General features: G+C 42.5%; 1 protein-coding gene across 1 annotated transcript in view; it reads right to left on the bottom strand.

Annotated features, from left to right (window-relative positions):
- The window catches only part of KIFC2 (kinesin family member C2), a 67,429-nt gene that overhangs the window by 19,992 nt on the left and 22,192 nt on the right, over positions 1 to 25,245 (bottom strand). Inside the window, exons 4-7 of the mRNA XM_030190245.1 lie at positions 17,505 to 17,570; positions 9,836 to 9,973; positions 7,758 to 7,955; positions 2,045 to 2,218 (exon numbers count right to left, since the gene is read on the bottom strand). Coding sequence (XP_030046105.1) covers positions 2,045 to 2,218; positions 7,758 to 7,955; positions 9,836 to 9,973; positions 17,505 to 17,570 — 576 coding nt within the window. The remainder of the gene's footprint in view (positions 1 to 2,044; positions 2,219 to 7,757; positions 7,956 to 9,835; positions 9,974 to 17,504; positions 17,571 to 25,245) is intronic.

Here is a 25,245-nt window from a genome sequence, read left to right as displayed (position 1 = left end):
GAAAAGGACTGAACGGTCAGTTTTCTCAATTGAGGAAGGTGAATAGTGGAGTGCCAAAGGGATCTGTACTGGGCCTATTCGCCATTTACAGGTATAGACTGCAAGTGGGGGGTGAATTGGACAGGGTTTGGGAAGGGCATGGATGGAACCAAAATCAGAAAGGGAATGTATGTGTATGTCCAAATATATCAGAGTGGGGGAGTAGCCTAGTGGTTAGAGTACCAGCCTTGACATCCAGAGGTGACTGGTTCATATCCTACCGCTGCTCCTTGTGATCTTGGGCAAGTCACTTAACCCTCCATTGCCTTAGGTACAAATTAGACTGTGAGCTTTCCAGGGACAGAGAAATACCCAGTGTATCTGAATGTAACTCACCTTAAGCTACTACTGAAAAAGGTGTGAGCAAAATCCAAATAAATAAACATGACAGCTGCTCCCTTAAGTGCTCATCTGGCCATCCCTTTACAGGAGGGATTAAAGGAGTTTCCCCCTTAATCCTGTCGCTTATTTCCCCCTCCAAAATGAAAATAAATAAGGATTGCCACCTCTGTTGTTAAATTAGTGGTAGATCTTCAAAGTGCCAGGCATTCATCTATGCTGCCCTCCAATGGCAAAAGGAAGCAAGTGGCAAAACTCATATTTGGAGAAAACCAGGGAATCATATTTTGAACTGCAGTAATTAGTTTATGCTGCCAGGTAAACTTTCACAAAAGGGACCCTCTACAGCATTTAATTCAAACAGAATTACACACATGTATAGCACTTTTTTCCCCAAAGTCAGATAGATATACCATAACCCAATTTGGATAAAAATGTGACTTGCTTCCTTTTGCCATTGGAGGGCAATATAACTTACTTACACATGTAAACTGCTGAGTTCCTCTGTTCCATTTTTCAACAGCTGCTCCTACTACAAGTGAACTCCTGCAGGTATTGTAGAAAAACTTCCACGTTGACAGATCTTTTTCTACAATTCCAGAATTGAAACTGATACATCCTCACCTGGATGTATCAGTTTTGATTTCTACATGCTATATAAAATGAAGCTGCGCATAAAAATTGCAAACATATTTAAAACTTTCAATAAAATGTTGGAGAAATTGCAGAAAAACCTTGCGACACCAGGACACTGTACATCGAGATGGCAGATGAAATTTAGGGCCCTGTTCACAAAGGCACGCTAGCGTTTTTAGCACATGCTAAAAATTAGCACGCACTAACCTTGTAGAATAGAAATATTATGGGCATACAGTTAGCACCTGCTAATTTTTTACGAGTTCTAAAAACACTAGCGTGCCTTTGTAAACAGGGCCCTTAATGTGGACAAGTGCAAAGTGATGCACATAGGAAAGCCTAATCCAAACTAAGTAAATCCTAATAAATAAAATAAATAATAGCTAGACGATCTTACATTCCACATTAGAAGGAAAGGATTTAGGCATCTTCATAAACAATAAGTTGAAATCTGATTAGTGTTCAATGGCATGAGCCTGGGAAGTCCTGCACATGCTCAGTGCACTGTTCTAGAAATCTCTATAAGATCTGTATACATTGCCCAACCTAAGCTCTGCTGGAAGATCTCACTCTTTTGTTAACACTGCATATCCTGATTGTCCTTGGAGAAATAAAATAATTTTGAAACTTTGCTTTGGTATTCAGGTTGGCAACATAGACCTTCCAGCCTCTCCCTATCATTTCAATGTCAGCCACTACTTTTGTTTAAGAGACTTCAGTAGCCTCAACCTTATATATTTACTACCATGGATTAACATACATTATTTCACATTAAGGCATGATAATGAATGCAAGCCCCATTTTTGTCAATGGGACCTATTTACTAATAAATTATGTTAATTGCATTAACATTGTTAATGCATGTTAGTAAACACAGTTCCAAGATTGCTAAGTACAGCAAATTGTACAGCGCTGCGTAACCCTAGTAGCGCTCTAGAAATGTTAAGTAGTAGTAGTAGCACAGAATATTATCTTTTCTTGCCTTCTTTCCCTCATATACATCCACCAAATCTCTCCGTCATTTTCTCACCTTGAGTCGGAGGCCAGTGGTGAGTGATTCTGAGCCTCGGAGCTGGTCTTCCAGGCGCTGACACCTCTCGGTCTGACTGGATAGTTGTTCCACCAAGCCTTGATTCCTGTTCTCAGCCTCTGCCAGGGACTTCAGGGTTATCGGGGATTCCACCTCCACTGTCTTCGTTATGTACTTAAGAAGAAGCGTGGATCTGTGGTTAATGGGAGGATGGCATTCCTACTTTCTTAGCCTCAGTCTCCCCTCTCCCTCTTCTGCTTTATCACCACTTACCCATGGTCAATTCCCAGTCAGAGGGGGAAGTAGGGCTGCCACCCAACTCCATGTCATAAGGAATAGGCTATCCAGTCCTGGTTTTACCCCATTGCATGCATGGACTTGTAGTTTTTGATTGTCTTGGAAAACTCAGTGGGACAATCAGGGAGGAAGGGGCGCTGCTAGACTACCTGGGACTGTTTATGGTACGTAAGTACATAAGTATTGCCATACTGGGAAAGACCAAAGGTCCATCAACCCCAGCATCCTATTTCCAACAGTGGTCAATCCGGTCACAAATATCTGGCAAGATCCCAAAAAAGTACAAAACATTTTATACTGCTTATCGCAGAAATAGTGGATTTTCCTCAAGTCCATTTAATAATGGTCTATGGACTTTTCCTTTAGGAAGGCGTCCTAACCTTTTTTAAACTCCGCTTAGCTAACCTCCTTTACTACATTCTCTGGCAACGAATTCCAGAGTTTAATTACACATGGAGTGAAGAAAAATTTTCTCCGATTCATTTTAAATTTACTACATTGTAGCTTCATCGCATGCCCCCTAATCCTAGTATTTTTGGAAAGCGTAAACAGACGCTTCACATCTACCCGTTCAACTCCACTCATTATTTTATAGACCTCTATCATATCTCCCCTCAGCCGCATTTTCTCAAGCTGAAGAGCCCTAGCCGCTTTAGCCTTTTCTCATAGGGAAGTCGTCCCATTCCCTTTATCATTTTCATCGTCCTTCTCTGCACCTTTTCTAATTCCACTATATCTTTTTTGAGATGCGGCGACCAGAATTGAACACAATATTCGAGGTGCGGTCTCACCATGGAGCAATACAAAGGCATTATAATATCCTCATTTTTGTTTTCCATTCCTTTCCTAATAATACCTATGTCAAGGCGGGGGTCAGGTAAGGTTGGAAGAGGGATGGCAAATGCAGAAAGTTACCTGGCGCGCTGGGGCAGTACAGTGATTGTGCCGTGAGTTCCTTTCTACCCAATATCCATGAATGACATTGAATCAACAATTGAGTCCGACCCCTGATGATACTAAGCAAGTGAAACACAGACTATGTAGGGTACGGAAAAATTGCAAGACAGAGGGTTTTGATTGGTGAAGGTTTGTGGAGATGATTCCAGACATTTCACTTTGCTGTGTGCTACGTTGAGAAGAAACTCATTGCTACCCAGTTGGCAGTTTGTATGGTTTGGGACAGTACATTTCAGCAGAGGATCCATTGAACTGATATACAAGAACCAACTAGTGGTGGAAGTAGTGAAACAACGTGTTGGAATGCATATGAATGGCAGCCTTTATGAAAGGACTTTATAGCTGGAATATGACCTGATTAATGTGGGTTTGGATGAGAACATCTTAAATTTGGTTTAAAGGCTTCTTAACAGCAAGATCGTATCAAGTGATTTCAAATTCAGAAACGTCAACGCCATGGAAACCTGAATGTGAAGTACCACAAGGTTCACCACTCTCACCAACCTTTTTTAACCTAATGATGACACCTTTAGCCAAATCGCTATCCAACCAAGGACTCAACCCATACATCTATGCAGACGATGTCACGATATACATCCCGTTCAAGCAAGACATAACTGAAATCACAAATGAAATCACACACAGCCTCCAAATAATGAACTCATGGGTGGACGCATTCCAACTGAAGCTAAATGCAGAAAAAACACAATGTCTCATCCTGTCCTCACAATACAAAACAAACAAACCCAATACCATAAACACCCCAGACTACACCCTTCCGGTCTCAGACAGCCTAAAAATTCTGGGAGTCACAATTGACCGGAATCTCACACTCGAAGATCATGCGAAAAATACAGCAAAGAAAATGTTCTATGCAATGTGGAAACTTAAAAGAATCAAACCTTTCTTCCCAAGGGAAGTATTCCGCAACCTAGTACAATCAATGGTGCTAAGTCATCTAGACTACTGCAATGCCATCTATGCCAGATGCAAAGAGCAAATCATTAAGAAGCTTCAAACCGCTCAAAACACAGCAGCCAGACTCATATTTGGGAAAGCGAAATACGAAAGTGCCAAACCCCTAAGAGAAAAACTACACTGGCTCCTACTAAAAGAACGAATTGCGTTCAAAGTATGCACCCTGGTCCACAAAATCGTTCACGGGGAAGCCCCGACCTATATGTCAGACCTTATAGACTTGCCTATTAGGAATGCAAAAAGATCATCACGCTCATTCCTTAATCTCCATTATCCTAACTGTAAAGGGCTAAAATATAAATCCACATACGCGACCAGTTTCTCATACATCTGCATGCAGCTATGGAACGCACTACCAAAGGCCATAAAAACAACGCAGGACCTAACCATCTTCCGAAGGCTACTGAAAACAGATCTTTTCAAGAAGGCATACCGTAAACATCCATCTTAAATACTAAATAATAACGCAATACACGATCTATACAAACTGAACTTTTATCACATGATTGATTACCCTCTTTGATATTTATGATCAAGCTCTACCACTTCAACCTTATGCTGAATAGAGACTCTCTATAATCGATGACCTAATGCATGTTACAATCCAATTTATTCTCAGGAACCTTCATGCAATACCATAATTTATTCTTCTTTACCATGTATGTATGCACATGGTATATATATATATACCATGATCTGTTCCATGTATGCTATGTCCCATGTATGTAAGCACCTTAACGCAATAACATTTGTAATTCTGTTACCCGGAAATGGCAACCGCCATTACGGCAAATGTAAGCCACATTGAGCCTGCAAATTGGTGGGAAAATGTGGGATACAAATGCTACAAATAAATAAATAAATTAGGGAGATATTCCTACTGTATTAGGTAGGATATTTGGAAATGTTTGGATATCTATGAGTTTTTATTACTGCAGTACCTATTGAATTTGGTTTTATAAGTTTGTTATGAAATAAAGTGTATTTTAATGATAGTTGTTGCATGATTTGTAAGTGTGATACAATTTACAACTATAAATATTTTGTTACCCAGTATTGTGATATGAATATTCATTGGGGAAATCCTGAAAATCTGACTGGAAAGTTGCCCTTGAAGACCGAGGTTGGACAGCCCTGGCCTAGGTAATTGTGCTGTGAGGGAAAGCTCTTTCTTGATGTTCCTTCTGAAAACCTTGTTTTGCCCTCAGCAGCCATATACTATTCTGTATAGTGTAGCTCTAAAACTATTCTCACTTCTTAGGATTTTAGTGCTGCCATGGCCGCCAAGAGACAAAGCCGGGCTTGGGGCAAACCCCCCCCCCCAAGGCCCCCCTCCCCCTGGAAGGCCAAACGATAGCCAGCATGATTAAAAAGTGAGATGAAGTAAGCTATTAGAGCTAAAAGAAAATTCTTCAGAAAATAGAAGAAGCATCTAGATGACCGAGGGGTAAAAGGGGTACTCAGGGAAGACAAAGCCATAGCGGGGAGATTAAATTAATTCTTTGCTTCAGTCTTCACCTAGGAAGATTTGGGAGAGATACCAGTGCCAGAAATGGAATTCAAAGCTGACAAGTCAGAGAAACTGAATGAAATCTCTATAAACCTGAAAGATGTAATGGCACAATTTGACAAATTGAAGAGCAGCAAATTGCCTGGACTGGATGGCACTCATCCCAGAGTACTGATAGAATTGAAAAATGAACTTGCAAAACTATTGTTAGTAATATGTAATTTATCTTTAAAATCAAGCATGGTACCAGAAGATTGGAGGGTGGCCAATGTAATGCCGATTTTTAAAAAAGGTTCCAGAGGCGATCCGGGAAATTATAGATCGGTGAGCCTGACATCGGTGCCGGGCAAAATGGTAGAGACTATTATAAAGAACAAAATCACAGAGCATATTCAAAAGCATGGATTAACGAAACAAAGCCAATATGGATTTAGTGAAGGGAAACCTTGCCTCACCAACCTACTACATTTCTTTGAAGTGGTGAACATTTTTATTTAATTTGTTACATTTGTATCCCACATTTTCCCACCTATTTGCAGGCTCAATTTGGCTTACATAGTACCGTAAAGGCGTTCGCTAATTCCTGTATGAACAAATACAGTAATGTTGTGGTAGAATAAGGTTCGTGTGTACAGACACATTAGGGAATCGTAGAGAGAAAGAGAATCGTAGAGAGGAAGAGTTATTATATGTCCATTACAAGCTTTGGTTTCGTTGTGTTACAGGGTATAGGCATTTAAGTTGGGTCGGTAGGGTATGCCTTTTTGAACAGGTTAATTTTTAATGATTTCCGGAAGTTTAGGTGATCATAAGATGAGCCACTCAATATTGTGTATCTGCATTTTCAAAAGGCATTTGACAAAATACCTTATGAAAGACTCCAGAAGAAATTGGAGAATCATGGGATAGGAGGTAGTGTTCTATTGTGGATTAAATGGAGAGATATGGATAGATATGTGGATGGATATAATAATATGATTGATACATGAATGATGGATAAATGGAGAGATGATAGATACATATAGAGAGAAATGGGTAAAGATAGATATGGATGAATAGATGATAGAGAGATAGTGAGATAGATGTACAAAAATATAGATAGACAGGTAAAGTAAAGAGGGATCCTTTCCCTGATGACTCAGAATCATTTGGTAACTGGTGTTGAATAAGATGTCAGGTGTCCCCAAGTTGTATGCTACAGCTCTGTCCACATGGGTAGGCATACATAGGAGTTTCTGTTACAGTGATGGAAGTATTTCTTGTCTGTGACCGGGCACTAAAGGAATGTAATGGTGAGTTTTGGAAAATTAGGACTCTCAAAAGTTACAGGTATAAGTCTGAACATGAGTTATTACTGAAGAAGTGATGGGTACCTTCCAGAAGAGACATCCTTGGGACATACCACACTTTTGGACAGGGTCCATCATTTATTCCAAGGGGTTCCTTAATAACTACCTATGTATAAGGAGGAAGATTAGCCATCTTCCTTTTGGGGTGGGGGGAGGGAAGAGGGTTTTATTGAAAGAAAAAGGAGATAACTGTCATAGTAAATCTAGAGAGTTAAATGTCACCCCCCCCCCCCAAACTGTTGCTTTCATCTTTTTAACCTCCCAGCTCATTCTAGCTGTTTACCTAAATAGTTAAACAGAAAAAGGGGGTTTAAGGAGCACTTAACTGAAGCCATGTTAATACTGTTTTATGAAGTTCTATGAAGTAGTTCAGTAGCTCAGGATTAACATCTAGCCTAGATCAATCGTGATAGGCTGATTAATTCCAGGCTTTACTTCAGTGCATCTATGAACTTAAAGCCCTGCTTTTCCTATGAAAACTGAATTTGAGCTACAGGTTCATAAATACAATAAGAAAAACCAGGTATGGATCAGTATGAAGAAGCAGGTGACCTCTCCCAAAAAAAACCTCAACTGTACATCCTGGGGAAACATCCTTCCAGTGTCACCCCCACGATCTCACCTGTATGTCCAGAGGACGCATCCTCTCTGTGTCCAAGGATAGCTGTAGCCCTCGGATCCTGTCATCCAACCTGTGCACCTCCTCTTCCTTTCGCCACTGCAACATGTCTATCTGTCCCTCCAGGTGCATCAGCTGCTCAACCTTCTCCTGCAGGGAGCTCTCCAAGTGATGCACCTTGGACCGGAGATCTTCATTTTCCTGTTAAGAGAAGGGCAAAGGGATGGAAGAGCAGGATCGAGACAGTAGATACAGAAGATACATTACAAAGTGAAAACTACGCCTGTGGAAGGAAATTTTATATAGAGATACCAAGAATGCAACTCTTTGGAACTTGTTCTTTAAAGAAAAAGTAGGTGCCTACTTTTCTTCATAGAATAATTGTAACAGGTCAAATGCGCCCCTATATTTCAGGCATGAACATTTACACCAGCCATAGAACTGGTGTAAATGCTTATGCCTAAATTGTTAAAGTGTTTGTGTAGAACATATTGTTTTATAATTTATGTGTATAAATGTATAACCTGCCCACACTCCACCCAAACCAAGCAGGTCTGGGTGGTGGATGTTGGAATCCCCTCCCGCAGGAGGTGGTGGAGATGAAAGCAGTAATAGAATTCAGGAATGCATGGGTTAAACATAAAGGATTCCTATACGGAAAGAGAATGGAATCAAAACAAAACTTAGTCGTGCTTAAGCGGCAAATCCAGTAGTTAGGAAGTAAGGCCGATGCCGGGCAGAATTCTATGCTCTGTGCCCTGTTTGTGGCTAGATAGATCTGATTGGGCTGGAGCAGGTTTCAATGGTAACTCCAGTAGTTGAAAATTAAGCAAGTACTGGGCAGACTTCTACAGTCTGTGCACTGAAAATGACAAGATCAAGTATGCGTATGTCAGTGGCGTAGCAGGAAGCAGCAACTGATACATACTGCTTACACCGGCCCCACAGCCTTCCCACTGACGTATTCCCGCCTATGCAGAAACAGGAAGCTGCATCAGTGGGAAGGATGTGGGGCCTACATGAGTAGTGTGTATTAGTTGCTCCTCACTGAAAATCTGAAATTTAAAAGGTGTGCAGGAGGGATATTTAAGAGACCATATGGCATGCAGGCGAGAGGAGAGACCAAATCACCTATGGGATGGGGTGGGGCTCTTCTGCCCACCCATCTTGGGCCCAGGCCCACCCAAAATTGGGTGTCTGGCTACGCCCCTGGCATATGTTATCATATCGTATGCTAGCTCCCTGATATTCAAAAGGGGGAAAGGGACTTGATATACCGCCTTTCTGAGGTTTTTGCAACTACATTCAAAGCGGTTTACATATATTCAGGTACTTAGAGGGGCATAATCGAACGGTGCCGGCTCCGCAAAGGGGCGGTGCCAACTGTATTATCGAAAAATATGGCCAGCCATCTTTTCTTTCGATAATACGGTTGGGGCCGGCTAAATCTCAACATTTAGGTCAAATGTTGAGATCGCCGGGTTTACAGATGGCCGGCTTCAAAAAAGTGGAAAAAAAATCCAAGTGCTCATCAGCCACCTCTACCTCTGGGATTACAAGACCGGTGCTCTAACCACTTGGCCACAGCTCCACTTACCTGGATGTCCCTCCCTTTTGATTATGCATAGTTGGACATCTTACTTGCAAATACCAACATTTGTTTTGTACATCGATATATATATATAGAGAGAGAGAGAGAGAGACAGATGGGCAGAGCCATAGCTAGGTGGGGTGCCAGGGGAGCGACCACTCCCCCAAACGGACTTTGGACGGCACCAGCACCTATTTTTCATGTGGTCCATCGCACCTATGCAGTGCGTGCATGCCTGTCTGTTCCCCCTGGCGTCACAACCTGGCTGCGCTGCTGGAGAGAGGTTAATTGACTGTTTTGAAAATTGCCTGCCCACTCTGCAGGTTAAAGTAAACGCTGGTGGTTCTTGGAGTTTGTCTGGCTGTCATGACTTATTGATTTGCTTTAACTTCAGCTGCAGTCTGCCTAATGGTTCATCCAGCCCGGATGACTCCTTCATAATACCAAGCCTGGTATCAGGACCCTCCGCCACTGTAAGACAATGTGTTACCTTTACCAGAAGGATGGAGGGCTGTGTGGAGACTGTAGACAGTTGCTGAAGGAGACCCTGTGTCACACTCAGACTTTGCTTTAGTCCCTCATTCTCCACTGTCAGGTTCTGGATACGTTTTTCTGAGTCCGTCACCCCCTGAGAATTAAAGGAGCAAGGGAAAAATGTGTTTATGACTAATTTCTCTGTTAATGATATTCAAGCATCCCTGCGACAGAAAGCAGTTGGGGACGTCCAGAATCGGCTTTCGATTATATCGATCTGGACGACCCTGTGAGGAGGACGCCCATCTTCCGATTTATGTCGAAAGATGGGCGTCCTTCTCTTTCGAAAATGAGTCCGTTAGTGTGTAGATGTCAGAAAGGTGTACACGTGATTGAGGAATTGGCGCATCACCAAGAGACACACACACAACTTATCAAGTACTATCAGCTGCATACATTGCATGGCGTGTGTAAGTGTGCTCACTAAGGGGTTACCTGGATAAATTCTGGGGTCTGAAAATCGCCCTCCACTCAGTGCTTACAAGTGTGTGCAGAGAGTAATCTGTACCGGTATTTGTAGGTGCAAGAAAAATGGAAGGAGAAGGGAGAGGCAGTACACAGAGAGACACGATCAGAAATCTTCCTACTAGTGGAACAAGTTGGCAGTTCTCTCAGATTTACCTCTAAAATCATGCTCTCAGGGACGCCAAGAGACAGAGCAGGACCCGGGTCAGGGCCACTGCCACAGTCTCACCCCCACTTAGGCCACAGCCACCGCTGCCCCTCCTTGGGTCACCGCCACCACCCCTACTCCCCCCCCCCCTACCTTTCTGCTTCCGCTCGTCCCTCAATCTGTCACTCTCCTGCTCCTATGTACCGAGGTCAGATTATCGCATTGACACAGGAGCAGGAGAGAGACTGACCCCATGCCAGGACCCCGCTGGAGGCTGGGCCTGGGAAATCTTGCCTCCCTGTGCTCCCTCTTGGCGACCCTGCTTGGGCAGCAGATTAACATAACTTGTAAGGTTGATCACAAGTTGCATTATTCCTTTACCGCAGGAGTCACTAACCTGCAGTACTGCATTTCCACTGGCTTGTGACTCCCATGATAACTTCCCCTTTACCTGTGTAAACACCTATGTTTGTACTTATAAGCTGCTTGGTGAAGTCCCTCTTTTTCTGAATATATATTTTTACAAAATGCCTGCTCCCACTCCATGCTTATAGATTTAAATGTGTTTTTCCCACTGACCTCTTTGTACTTTACAAACGGCTCTGCATTCAGCATCATTTGGAAAATAGCCAGGATATCATAGTGCTGACCTAAACATCCTGAGTTTTTTACAATTCCACAAGGGACTGAAAACTTATCTCTTTGAAAATTTTAAGCTTTCCTAACTTTCCAGTTTATGTTTTATACTTATGTAACCCACTTAGACTCTTTATTGATTTTAGCGGGATATAAAAACCCTGATTAGAATAGAATTTGGGCCATATAGAATACACATATGCATTTAAACCTTCAGAGCAAGATTTAATTTGTTAATGAAGATTTGTGCTGGTTCTGGTTCCTATCTTGCTTCTATAAAATAGGCTTGGAAACTTTAACCTTGGCACCCTGTTAAAAGATTACTCCCTGCAATGACATGGTATATAGCTGAGCAGAACTAGCCTTCCATGATTGGTTAAGAGCAGTCAAGTGATCTTATCACAGGTCTCAGAGACCGAGCACGTTCCACTCCTTTATAAATTTATTAATACATTTGAATACACAATTTATGAACATAAGAAAAGCTATACTGGGTCAGACCATCCTGCCCAGTATCCTGTTTCCAACACTGGCCAATCCAGGTCACAAGTACCTGACAGAAACCCAATTAGTAGCAATATTCCAGGCTATCAATCCCAGGGCAAGCTTTGTGGTTTCTAAAACACGTTTCTTCAGGGGCAGTCCAAGACAATCTGCCACCCATGGCAGGTATGAGATGCCACCCCTGTTGGAATGTATTGTATTTTAACATGCATTGCCTGTCAGCAATCTTTTCTCTGTGATTACTCTGTGACCTCTGATGTGAATTACTTAGAGAGGTCACACAGCTATGCAACTTCCTGTGGGGGTTAGACACAGCACATGCAGCACATGGAGCACATGGAGCTCATGTTCTCTCCTAACCTGAGAGGATCTATGGTGGTGTGAGCATCCATTACCATCTAAGCACATGGAAGGAGCTGATAATACAAATGTATAGTAAAATGTATATATAAGCCTGTCTGATTATAATCTAACTACAAACTGTGAGTAAACAGATGTTTTGTTACTTCAACTTTAAAGTGACTCAGCAGTGAATTATTCAGGGGTGAATGAGAGAGAGATGAAGAAAGAAATTAACATTTCTAAAGCTGAAGCTGTGTGTACTAAAATCTGCTAATTATTTACTACAAATAATCCAACAAAAGGGTTATGGGCCCAGGGCTCAGGAATTGAAAAAGAAGAGAAATATTACCAGGCAGAAAAAAAGGCCACATTTTTCTCTTAAGTTTTAAAGGAAAGATTCAGTCTGTCTCTCTCCCCCCCCACACAGCAGACAGAAGGCTAAGAAAATGGCTGAGGGAAGAAATTCACCATTGTTCTATTCTCTCAAGGTGCCTAAATTAACTGAGTTTAATTATCGGCAGTGGGAATTAAGATTCATATGTCTCCTTCGAGCAAAAAGATTAAATATATGCTTAGACCAAGACAGAACAGCTGAAAATATGGCTGAATGGGACAATGCAAACTATTATGTGAAGTGCATGCTTTTGGAAGCTCTCTCAGAGAAACAAGCCATATTAGTGGAGGGAAAAGATACACCAAAGGACATTTTATGTAAACTGAGAACTATGTATGCAACTACATATGCAAAGCAGCAACCAATTTGGTTGGCAGAGTTGAATGAAACCAAATTAAGGGATAAAAGTAAATGTAATGATCACATTATGCATCTTATGTCTTCATTTCAAAAGCTAGAACTTTCTGGAATTCCCATGTGTGATGCATTGAAAAGAGCATTTCTTTTTACCTCACTATCAAAGAAGTTTGATGTTTTTAGGTCTGTAAATGAAGCCATTGAAGGGCAATCTTTTGAACAGACAACATCAAAACTAAGGCAGGAATGCATAATAAATGATTCTGAGGAGATGTGTTCTCAAAGTCAGTCAGAGAGAAATGAAACAAATTTCTTGGCAAAGAACAGAGGAAGGCGGAGCTATGGGAAAACTCCACCCAAGGGCAAGCTGATTTGCTACTCATGTGGAAAGGAGGGACATGTATCTAAATGGTGTAAGGAAACACAAAACACTCCCTCTAGCTCACCTAAGCCAATGGAACTAAAGAATTTTCAAACCAGGAAATGTATGAAGGACAAAGATAAACACAAGGGCTTTCTAATGACAGAAAAATCTTTGACTATGGTAAATAATAATTCAAATGAAAGTACTTGGATTTTGGATTCGGGGAGCACATGCCATTTAACCAATTGTAAGGATTTCTTTCAGGAAATGTGTCCAGAGGAAGGTATTCTTAAAACTGCAAACGCAGGGACTGCTAAGATCCAAGCAAAAGGGATTGGATTCTTAAAATGCAAAGTGTCTAATGAAGTTAAAGAAATTCCTGTAAGTGATGTCTTGTATATTCCCCAAGCAGTTTGCAATATGCTTAGTGTATCTACATTAGATAAGAAGGGATTTGTGATTCATTTTGAAAACAGTAAGTGCACAATCTCTAAAAATGATGAAGTATATGCTGAAGCTTTTATGCAAAATGATGTTTATAAACTGAGCATTTCAGGTGAAGCCTCACATATGGCGCAAGTAAGGAAGAATGATGGTAAATGTAGTCTGGAAATCTGGCACCGCCGCCTGGGACATCGTGATTTTAAGGTGATCCAGGATCTTTACAGTAAGCAACTGGCCACCGGCATTCAGATAAGTGCAGATGCTGGTAAAATGGAGAAATGCATAGACTGTGTTACTCAAAAAGGTGTGAGACCCTCATTTCCTGCATACACAGGAAATAGGAGTAATAAAGTGCTGGACTTAATACACAGTGACTTATGTGGACCGTTTAATATCCCATCATTGGGAAATAACAGATTTGTGCTAATATTCTTGGATGATTTCTCTAGATACTGTGTGGCCTATTTGCTGAAAGAGAAAAGTCAAGTCACAGACATGCTGAAGAAATACGTAGCCATGGTGAGCAATAAATTTGAAAGAAAACCAAAGGTTCTTCAGACCGACAATGGTGGTGAGTTCACTTCACAAAGCATGCGCACATTTCTAGAACAAGAAGGCATTCAACATATCACAACAGTAGCTTATACACCAGAGCAAAATTCTGTTGCAGAGAGAAAATTTAGGTCAATTGTGGAAATGACCAGATGTATGCTGTCAGATAGCAATCTCCCTAAAAGACTATGGGGGGAAGCCATTCTCACAGCAGTGTACCTACAAAACAGAATGCCAACTAAAGGCGCTGAGCGCACACCACATGAGACATGGCATGGTAGGAAGCCAAACCTGTCACACATAAGAACATTTGGAAGTACAGCATATGCTCATGTACCAAAGCAAAGAAGGCATAAGCTGGATTCCACAACAGAAAGGGGCATTTTAGTTGGCTATGCTCCAGGACACAAAGGATATAGAATTTTGAATCTGAAAACTGGCATTGTTGGCATAAGACATGTTACATATTTTGATGAAAACAAAAGGGTTGATAAAGGCTGGATTATCCCAGATGAGCCTTATCATCCAGAATATGAAACTAGAACCATAATAGACATGCCAGTGTATATAAATGCCATACCAAGGCAGATGTCTGAAAGCAACTCATCTGTATCTAACGAGGAACAGGCAGAGGAAGCAGACACAGAAAGGATCATTGAAGAAGACAGTACAGTTGGAGAAGGGGAATCAATTGGAGAAGAACTCTCAGATTTAGAGGATGCGGAAAGGTCAGACCAACCTGTTGTCAGACGCTCATCCAGGGAAAACAAAGGTGTTCCACCCCCAAGACTGTCTTACCTAACAAAGTCAGCAGAAGCTCAAGAGCCCTTAACATGGGATGAGATTGAGAAAATGTCAGCAGAAGAAGCTGCTGAATGGCGTAAAGCTGCACAAGAAGAAATTGATGCATTGGATAAAAATAATACTTGGATTCTTACAAAATTACCTCCTGGCAAGAAAGCTATAGGATGCAAATGGGTATTCAAGTTAAAAAGGAATGCACAAGGAAAAGTGGAAAGGTATAAAGCCAGATTAGTCGCAAAGGGATATCTTCAAAAATATGGAGAAGATTTTGATGAAGTGTTTGCACCTGTAGTGAAACACACGACAATTAGAACACTTCTGAGCATTGCAGTCTCAAAAGGCATGCAAGTCAACCACATTGATGTGAAAACAGCGTTTCTTCATGGAGAAATAACTGAAGATTTGTACATGGAACAACCAACAGGTTTCATAAATACAAAACAAAGACAGCTAGTGTGTAAATTAAACAAAGGTCTTTATGGATTAAAGCAAAGTGCAAAATGTTGGAATGATAAATTGCATGAAATATTGACAAATTTAGGATTTAAGCAAGGTGAAGCAGATAAATGCTTGTACACTAGGTGCAGAAATGGACAATATGCATACATTTTAGCTTTTGTTGATGATCTGCTCATTGCAAGCAAAAATGAGCAAGAGTACAAGGACATTGTAAAGTGTTTAAACCACAATGTTGAGATAAAAGAACTTGGTAATGTGTCATACTATCTTGGGATAGAAATTGAGAAACAAAATGATGGTTCTTATCTTCTAAGCCAGAAGCAGAAAATAAATGAGCTTATTGAAAGTTTAGGTATGCAAGATGCCCAAGTTGTAAGCACTCCCATGATCACTGATTTTCTGAAGGATGAAACAGTAAGAGAACCTTTACCAGATAACATCCAATATAGATCAGCCATAGGTAAGCTTTTATATCTAGCTACCACATACAGGGCTGATATAGCAAATGCAGTAGGAATTTTGAGCAGAAGGGTCAGCTCACCTACCAAATCAGATTGGACTGCAGTTAAAAGGATGGTAAGGTATTTAAAGGGTACCATTGATTGTAAATTAAAGATTTCAGCCAATAGTAATCCAAAACTAATATGTTACTGTGATTCAGATTGGGCAGGGGATCATTCTGATTATAAATCCACAAGTGGATATGTGTTTATGTATGGAAATGTACAAATTTCATGGGCCAGTCATAAACAAAGTATTGTGAGTTTGTCTTCTACAGAAGCTGAATATGTGGCCGTATCGGAAGCGTGCAGAGAACTGATGTGGATTGAAAAACTTTTGCTGGATTTCGGAATAGCTGAAAAGAGACCAATCCAGATAATGGAAGATAATCAGAGCTGCATCCGACTGTCACAGAATGACAAGGTTCAGTCACGCACCAAGCACATCGCAACGAAATACCACAACGTGCGAGAGTTGGTGAAAGAAGGGGTCATCAGTCTACACTATTGTCACACCAGTGAGATGACAGCTGACATCATGACCAAACCGTTACCCAGAGAACATTTTGTGAATCTGCGTATAAAGCTTGGACTTTGTATGAATAAATAATTGCATGACAGTTATGCATGAGAAGGGGTTTGTTGGAATGTATTGTATTTTAACATGCATTGCCTGTCAGCAATCTTTTCTCTGTGATTACTCTGTGACCTCTGATGTGAATTACTTAGAGAGGTCACACAGCTATGCAACTTCCTGTGGGGGTTAGACACAGCACATGCAGCACATGGAGCACATGGAGCTCATGTTCTCTCCTAACCTGAGAGGATCTATGGTGGTGTGAGCATCCATTACCATCTAAGCACATGGAAGGAGCTGATAATACAAATGTATAGTAAAATGTATATATAAGCCTGTCTGATTATAATCTAACTACAAACTGTGAGTAAACAGATGTTTTGTTACTTCAACTTTAAAGTGACTCAGCAGTGAATTATTCAGGGGTGAATGAGAGAGAGATGAAGAAAGAAATTAACATTTCTAAAGCTGAAGCTGTGTGTACTAAAATCTGCTAATTATTTACTACAAATAATCCAACAACCCCCACCCCTTTCCCCGCCCAGTCTGGCATCTCCCACATTCCCCATGTGTATCTTATTTTTTTATTTTCCAAAAGATGGCAGTGGCAGCGATTCCCATAGGCTTCCCTGCCGCTGGTACTGGCCTCTCCGCTCTACTGGAAGATATGTCAAGAGGTGGGCCACAGTAGGGAGAAGAGGCTGGTGCCAGCGGCAAGGCAGCCTATGAGAATCGCTATCACTGCCACTGAGGCCTTTTTGGAAAAGAAAAGGATAAGGTAAACATGGGGAAGACGGTTGAGGAGGGAAGGGGAGTGCCGCTCCTGAAGAGTGCCGCTTGAGGCCCCCCCGACACAGCTGGCCTAATGGTAGGGCCGCCACTGCATTTCTTGAATTCATAAAAGGGGTTTTGGGCTACACTGTGGTTTTGAAAGATTCTCTTTAATATCTACTAAGTTAATTTGGCCTCACTGGATTCCATTCTAATAGTTTTGATTTCTTGTGATAAACCGCCGTTTCAATTTTGCCGAAAGACAGAAGGTACAATGCATGAATTTAAATTATTAATGCATATCTCACAGTTTCTGTCCTCAGCTGGTTCAATTCTTCCTCTTTCTCCTGGATCCTTTCCTTCAGTTCTTGAATCTAATGAAGGGAAAATAAAATGAAGTATTAATATCGCCAAGGGAATTTCATAGGTTCTGGCATCATATAGGTTCTACATTAACGTCACTCCCTAGGCTCTCATTTCTCTGAAAACCTCATCAAGGTTATCCCTTCAATGCACTCCCAAACCTCCTTTTCTCTGTGCATGCCATCTTTTATAGGACTTCACCACCTCCAAAGCTGTAAAAATCTTTTTAAAAAACCTCTCCGCTTCTCAGCATATTATACCCATAATAAAAAGTTGTTTGAGTATTAAAGAACAATCAACAGAGAGCAACATCAGATATGTGACCTTCTGTCAGAGGAATTCAAGGAGTGAAGGGAAGCAGAGGGCTCCCGGCTGAACAATATATTCAGAGAAAATAAATAGATGACCACAGGCTGAGATGATGCCTGATTTTACATATTACAAATTATTATATGGGCTGAATCCAGTATATGTAGAGATTGCCACCACACTGGTTCACCCAAAACAATAGCAAACGCTATTGAAAACAATAGTAAAAATATTATTAGAAATAATGGATTGCCTATGCATGGTCCAGCTGTAAAAAGTCTACATAAGTACATAAGTATTGTCATACTGGGAAAGACCAAAGGTCCATTGAGCCCAGCATCCTGTTTCCAACAGTGGCCAATCCAGGTCACAAACACCCGGCAAGATCCCAAAAATGTACAAAACATTTTATACTGTTTATCCCAGAAGTAGTGGATTTTCCCCAAGTCCATTTAATAACGGTCTATGGACTTTTCCTTTAGGAAGCCATCCAAACCTTTTTTAAACTCTGCTAAGCTAACCGCCTGTACCACATTCTCTGGCAACAAATTCCAGAGTTTAATTACAAGTTGAGTGAAGAAACATTTTCTCCGATTCGTTTTAAATTTACTACATTGTAGCTTCATCGCATGCCCCCTAGTCCTAGTATTTTTGGAAAGCATGAACAGACGCTTCACATCTACCCGTTCAACTCCACTCATTATTTTATAGACCTCTATCATATCTCCCCTCAGCCGCCTTTTCTCCGAGCTGTTCCAGTTGGATAGGCAGTGCCTTAAAAGGTGGAGGACAAAATATTTTATTTTTTTACTTATTTGACATCTTTTTAATTTATTTGAAAGCTTCCCATATGTAAATATAAATATAATCATGAAATAACAATTGAATATCACAAAAACAGCTAAAAAAATTATTGTAGCTGGTAGAGAAAAAGCAGTTATAAACTCTGTATTTTGTGCTAATTTTTCTACACAATACAGATGGCCAAATTTCAGTGAGGATATCCTGTTTCCTGATGGGTTCATCTTAACTGTTGTTGTAATCTGCCTTGGAAGCCTGGTGTTATAAAGATGGAATATACTGAAATTAAATGGAAGTAAAATTAAACTCTCCGTTTATTGGGGCACATGGAATCACATCTGCATCTGTTTTGTAGAAGTTTACATTTTACATGCCCAAATAATTATTTTGTTTTGTACATGTTTTAGGGACAAGTGGTTTTATAAGTCAAAATAAAAATAAATATTTTGTTTCATGCAGATCTCTTATGTTTAAACATAACTAAATGGGCTATAAACACCTAATGCAATCCATTTCTTATATTTTGTTCTTGTGATGACTTATACTGTGCCAAAACTGGAAACTCTTATCTCTATCTGGTCTATAATAAACTAGTGCCACAATTTTGGACTGGGCTTAAGCTTAAAGTGAGGGGGCCAAGGCCCCCTCACATTAAGTCCCTGGAGGAAATAGATGCTGGCAGTGCTTTTTTTGTAGAAAAAAAGGTGCCGGTACTCATTGTGGGCGGGGTCACCACACATGGCACCGCCCCTATTATAGCCACACCCACATTAGTCACACCCCTTATACCAGCCATGGCGCATATAAACAGACATCATTGAAAATATAAAACTAGTATAGGAGAAAAAATAATGTGATTTCTTTTCATTATAAATAATTTCTGTAAGCTGTTACAGCTCCAGTATACCCAGTGCAAAATAAGACAAATTCCAAACACTAAAATGAAAATAAAATGATTTTTTCTACCTTTGTTGTCTGGTGACTTTGTTTTTCTATCCATATTAGTCCCAGTCTCTGATTCTGCTCCTATCTGTTCTCTTAACTCCATTTCCAGGGCTTCCTTTCCATTTATTTCTTTACTTTCTTCCTTTCTTCTTCTTTTGTTGCCCTGCATCCATAAGTAAAAGCTGGGTCCTCCTCCATGGAATTGACTGGAGGAGGTATAACATGGATCCAGCTTTTGCCTATTTTCTCCATCCATGTGCAGTTTTTCTCCTCTTCCCTTTCCCTCAGCTCCATCCATGTGCATCTTCTTTTTTCTTTCCTCCCCTCCATTCATGTCCAGCACTTCTCCTCTCTCCTCCCCTCTATCCATGTCCAGCATTTCTCGTCTCTCTTCCCTCCTCTGTATCCATATAAAGCAATAATTCTCTCTCCCCTCTCCTCCATCCAAGTCAGCATTTCTCCTCTCTCCTAGCCAACTCCTCCATCCATCCATGTCCAGCAATTCTCCTCTATCTCCTGCTCTCCTCTCCATCCATTTCTAGCATTTCTCCTCTCTCCCCTCTCATCCATGTCCAGCAATTCTCTCTTCCCTGTCCTCCCCTCCCCATCCAGCGATTCTCCTCTCTCCCCTCCATGTCCAGCAATTCTCTCTTCCCTGCCCTCCCATCCCATGTCCAGCAATTCTCTCTCCCCTGCACTTCCCTCCCATCCCATGTCCAGCAATTCTCTCTCCCTTGCCCTTCCCTCCCATGTCCAGCAATTCTCTCTTCCCTGCCCTTCCCATGTCCAGCAATTCTCTCTCCCCTGCCCTTCCCTCCCATGTCCAGCAATTCTCTCTCCCTTGCCCTTCCCTCCCATCCCATGTCCAGCAATTCTCTCTCCCCTGCCCTTCCCATGTCCAGCAATTCTCTCTCCCCTGCCCTTCCCTCCCATCCCATGTCCAGCAATTCTCTCTCTTGCCCTTCCCTCCCATCAATTCTCTCTCCTCTGCCCTTCCCTCCCATCCCATGTCCAGCAATTCTCTCTCCCCTGCCCTTCCCATGTCCAGCAATTCTCTCTCCCCTGCCCTTCCCTCCCATGTCCAGCAATTCTCTCTCCCCTGCCCTTCCCATGTCCAGCAATTCTCTCTCCCTTGCCCTTCCCTCCCATCCCATCCCATGTCCAGCAATTCTCTCTCCCCTGCCCTTCCCTCCCATCCCATGTCCAGCAATTCTCTCTCCCTTGCCCTTCCCTCTCATCCCATGTCCAGCAATTCTCTCTCCCCTGCCCTTCCCTCCCATTATTTCCAGCGATTCTCTGCCTCTCCCCTGCCCTCCCATCGACGTGCGATTTTTCCGTCCCTCCCCTGCCCTCACCTCTCCCATATCCAGCGATTCTTCGTCCCCCAGCGTCCTCCTTCACTGCCTGCCAGCCAGCATCGGATGCAGAAGTGAACGGTGCAGGCAGCGATTGGCTGGCAGCATCGTAGCTTCCCTCTGCAAGTCCCGCCTACAACTTCCTGTTTACGCATAGGCGGGACTTGCAGAGGGAAGCTACGACGCTGCCAGCCAATCGCTGCCTGCACCGTTCGCTTCTGACTCCGACGCTGGCTGGCAGGCAGTGAAGGAGGACGCTGGGGGACGAAGAATCGCTGGATATGGGAGAGGTGAGGGCAGGGGAGGGACGGAAAAATCGCTGCACGTCGATGGGAGGGCAGGAGAGAGGCGGAGAATCGCTGGAAATAATGGGAGGGGAGGGGAGGAGGAGAAAAAGGTGCCGGTACGCCGTACCGTTGCGTACCGGCACAAAAAAAGCACTGGATGCTGGATAGGGAATGTAATAGAGTGAACTGAAACACTCTCTCTTACCAATCCCTGCTGTCACTAGTGTAAATAAATTATTTTTTGGAATGGCCGTGGGACTGAGGTGTGCCGGAGGGTGGAGCCATGAGGTAGAGTGGGCAGAGCCAACGCAGAATGGGGCGAGGTTGGGGCATGTATTAAAATCTCACTCTCAAAGATCGGGACCCCTTGGCAGCTCTGTCACCTTCCCTGACTACCTTATATCATATTCTTGTTGACAGGAATATGATACGCTGCCTGTGACTGTCTCGGTGCTGTTCTTCTGCTGTGTTCCACTAGTCCCTTCTGATGCAACTTCATGTTTGGAATGCAGTGGCGACAGAGGAACAGCAGCGGGACAGTCACAGGCAGTGTATCAGAATCACTGCCACACTGAAGCCGCCGATGATCTCCTGTCAAGAAAATACAATGTAAGGCAGACAGGAAAGGAAGGGAGACCTCAGATCAGAGTGGCAAAAAGGGGGAAGGGATGGGGGACTGTGGGGGCCCCCTTGAGCTATTTTAAAGTAGACTGGGGGGAGGGGATGTTGGAGGAAGAAATGATGGGCCTGGGAACAGGAGAGGAGGAGAGACAGATGGCAGTGGGGTGGAGGGAAGGAAGAGAGAGGGAAAGATATTGGACTCAGGAGTGATGGAGAGGGATGCTAGATGGGAAGGCAGTTGGGAAGAAACAGAAAGATGTTGGACCCAGGGAAGGAGAGGCAGGTGTTGAACAATGTGAGGGGAGGAGGTACGGAGAGATGCTGGCTTATGTGGGAAGGGAACAACAGTAGCAGGAAAGAGAGAGGTAGGAATTTTGGACCATGGAGGGGAGAGAGAGGAAGAGAGATGATTGACCATGGGGGATGGGGGGGCAGGAGGGTACAGAGGTGGGAAGATGATAGGGGTGTAGAGAAAAAGGGAAATGGAGGTGTTAGGCCATGGGGGGGGGGGAGATTGGGAGATGAAATATTGTGCTCCAACAGTGGAGGGAGGGAGAGGTGGGAGAAATAGTGGAAATGGCGAAACCATGTGGGACAGGCCAAGAAGGGATGGCAAGATAATGAGAGCAGGATAGTTAATACAGAGGTAGAAATGTAGTAATGGAGGGTAGATGAAAGATGGAAGGAAATAGCAGGCTGGGGAAGGAGTGATGGGAAATGGGACAGCTAAGGAATGAGAGAAGAATATGGAAAGTTAATAGGTAGCTGAAAAGTTAAAAGAAGGGTGAGAAAGAAGATGAAGTTTGAGTGGATAGAGAGCCTGAAAAGAAAAAAAAGGAGATAAGACAGATAAAGGAAGGATCAATATGTCAGAAACAGGTGTAGTGAAGGAATAGGTGGGATAATGTGGGGTACAAATGTAATAAATAATAATAGAACAAGACAGGAGAGAAAAGAAAAGACAAATGGACAAAAGTCACTGGAAAGAGGATTAGCAGAAGATAGGGAAACTAGGACCAACATGACAGAAAAATAAAATGTCCAGACAACAAAGGAAGAAAAAAGTGTTTTATTTTCAATTTATTAACTGGAATTTAACTTTGGGATTTGTGTATCACAAATGACTTTTTATTGTGTTTATTGGCATAGCCAGCTGGTTAATTGGGGGGGGGGGGGGGGAATGGTACAGGGTTGAACTTAAGTGGGTGGACACCAAATTCTCTCCCTGCCGCCTGCCCCATAGCCCCCCCCCCCCCCCCCCCCCGCCGACTGAATGCACAATATAAATACTTGAGCTGGCAGGGATCTCCAGGTCTCTCCAGGTGAAGACTTCCTCTTCCTTTGCTGCTCCAACAGCCAGAACTCTTCCAAGCGCTGCAGCCAGTGGCAGTGTCCCTGATCTGACTCTTGACTCATGCCCATGAATGCTTGGTTTTTCTGCATATATGAAAACTCAGCAAAGCTTGGGGGGAGGGGCAGCAATGACAGCGGCAGCAGCTTGAGAACATAGCCGCCAGATGCAGAGGTTGGAGAGCTCTGGCTGCCGGACCAGAGGAGGTGGTCTTCAGCTGGCACAGCTTGGGGATCCCTGCCAAACACAGCAAGGGTGATGGCTAATTATGATGGGTCTGAGCCCAAAGTGGGGGGGGGGGGGGGCACAGGCCTCCCATAGTGATGCTATCAACTGTGTTCAATACAAAAAGGAAGTGCATTTCTGTTTTTATTTCTTCAATGTTGCAGTACTTGCCATGTTTCAATTTTGGTGTTAATATTTCAATTTTTCTAAATTATGTTCCCTTGTTCTGAACTTGGTGAACGCCTGTCTGTGTTTTGTGTGTGAAGAAGTCATTTAAAGTTGTTTTATATGTGGCAGCAGTGGTGGGTGTGGAACCCCCACCTTAATTTCCGCCCTGGGCCCCAGTCTGCCTAAAACCGGCCCTGATTGCTTGTTCGGGGTGAACTGGTCATATTCAGCAGCACTTAACTGGTTAATGCCATTGGAAATGTCCAATTAGCACCCAACTCAAAATTGGCTATTCTGGAGGCACTGCAGGGATGGAGTCAGCATTTGTCCAGTTAAGTGCCAATATTCAGCACTTAACCGGCCAAGGTAACCGTATAAATAAGAACATAAACGTTGCCATACTGGGACAGACCGAAGGTCCATCAAGCCCAGTATTCTGTATCCAACAGTAGCCATTCCAGGTCACAAGTACCTGGCAAGATCCCAGAACAGTAAAACAGATTTTATGCTACTTATCCTAGAAATAAGTAGTGGATTTGTCCACGTCCATCTTAATAATGGCTTATAGACTTTTCTTTTAGGAAATTATCCAAACCTTTAGGATCGCAAAAAGCTTTATGTGGTTTTCCACAGCCAGTTAAGTGCCAAATATCACACTTAACCACCTATGGTTTCACTGGTTCCATAAACCCAGAAATTCAATGCCGGAGCCCTCACATGGCCTGGCATTGAATTTCTGGGTATAATGCTGGTGGTGAAATGTCCAAAATTCTCATCTCAAACAAAGCAATTTTTGAACAGAAAAATGTCTATTTTTTTGTTTCTTTCAAAAAGCAGTATTTTCCAGACATTTTTGTCCTCAGTACGTATTTCTTTAGGTACCATAAAAAAAACATCCTGGAGAAAAACATACAATAAGAGGTCATAGGGATGGCTGTGTGACACCTTCCCAGTAAATTGGCCACACAGACATCCCAGCAGAACAGAAGGGCAGCTTAGTGGTCAGTGTAGTGGATACATAAAGGAACCCAGGTACAAATCCCACCTTAATACTCTTATTTTGTATTGTGAGCCCTCCAGGAACACCTAAAACCCTACTGTACCTAACTAAACACCACTACAAAAGCCCTCAGGTCTGCAGGTATCTCCTATCTATAAGTTCAGTTAGTATTTTTGGGTTTTGGAAAGCTCACAATTTCCACCACAAGTGTACTAGTTAGAATGGAATATGAACCTAGGTCCCTTTCTCTACCGTCCTCTGCATTGACCACAAGGCTACTCCAGGGACCAGGTTGCTGCTCTAATAGTGTCTTAAATTAAGGGGTCCCGAGCCCCCCCCCAAGAAGGCTTAAATGACCTTAATCTGACTCCATCTCTGAATAGCCCTAGAACTGGGGCAATCAGGGGGTTGTGAAGTTCTAAGAGGAGTTGCCACTGAAAGAGACGTTAGATCTAAGAGACCCGCATTAGTCCGCCTCTCAGCACTGGCAAGGAACAGATACCAGCCTTATGACAAACTGGATTTAGGTTACAAGTTATATAATGCAGCGAGTGATAGCCTGATACAGCAGAAGCATTTATACTTACAGCCTTTCATCATTAAGTTAAGCCCACAAATCATCAT

This window comes from Microcaecilia unicolor, chromosome 1 (assembly GCF_901765095.1).
Source record: "Microcaecilia unicolor chromosome 1, aMicUni1.1, whole genome shotgun sequence".
In the NCBI taxonomy this organism is placed as follows: domain Eukaryota; kingdom Metazoa; phylum Chordata; class Amphibia; order Gymnophiona; family Siphonopidae; genus Microcaecilia; species Microcaecilia unicolor.
Note: the sequence above shows the minus strand (reverse complement) of the source record. Positions and strands in the feature narration are given on the sequence as shown.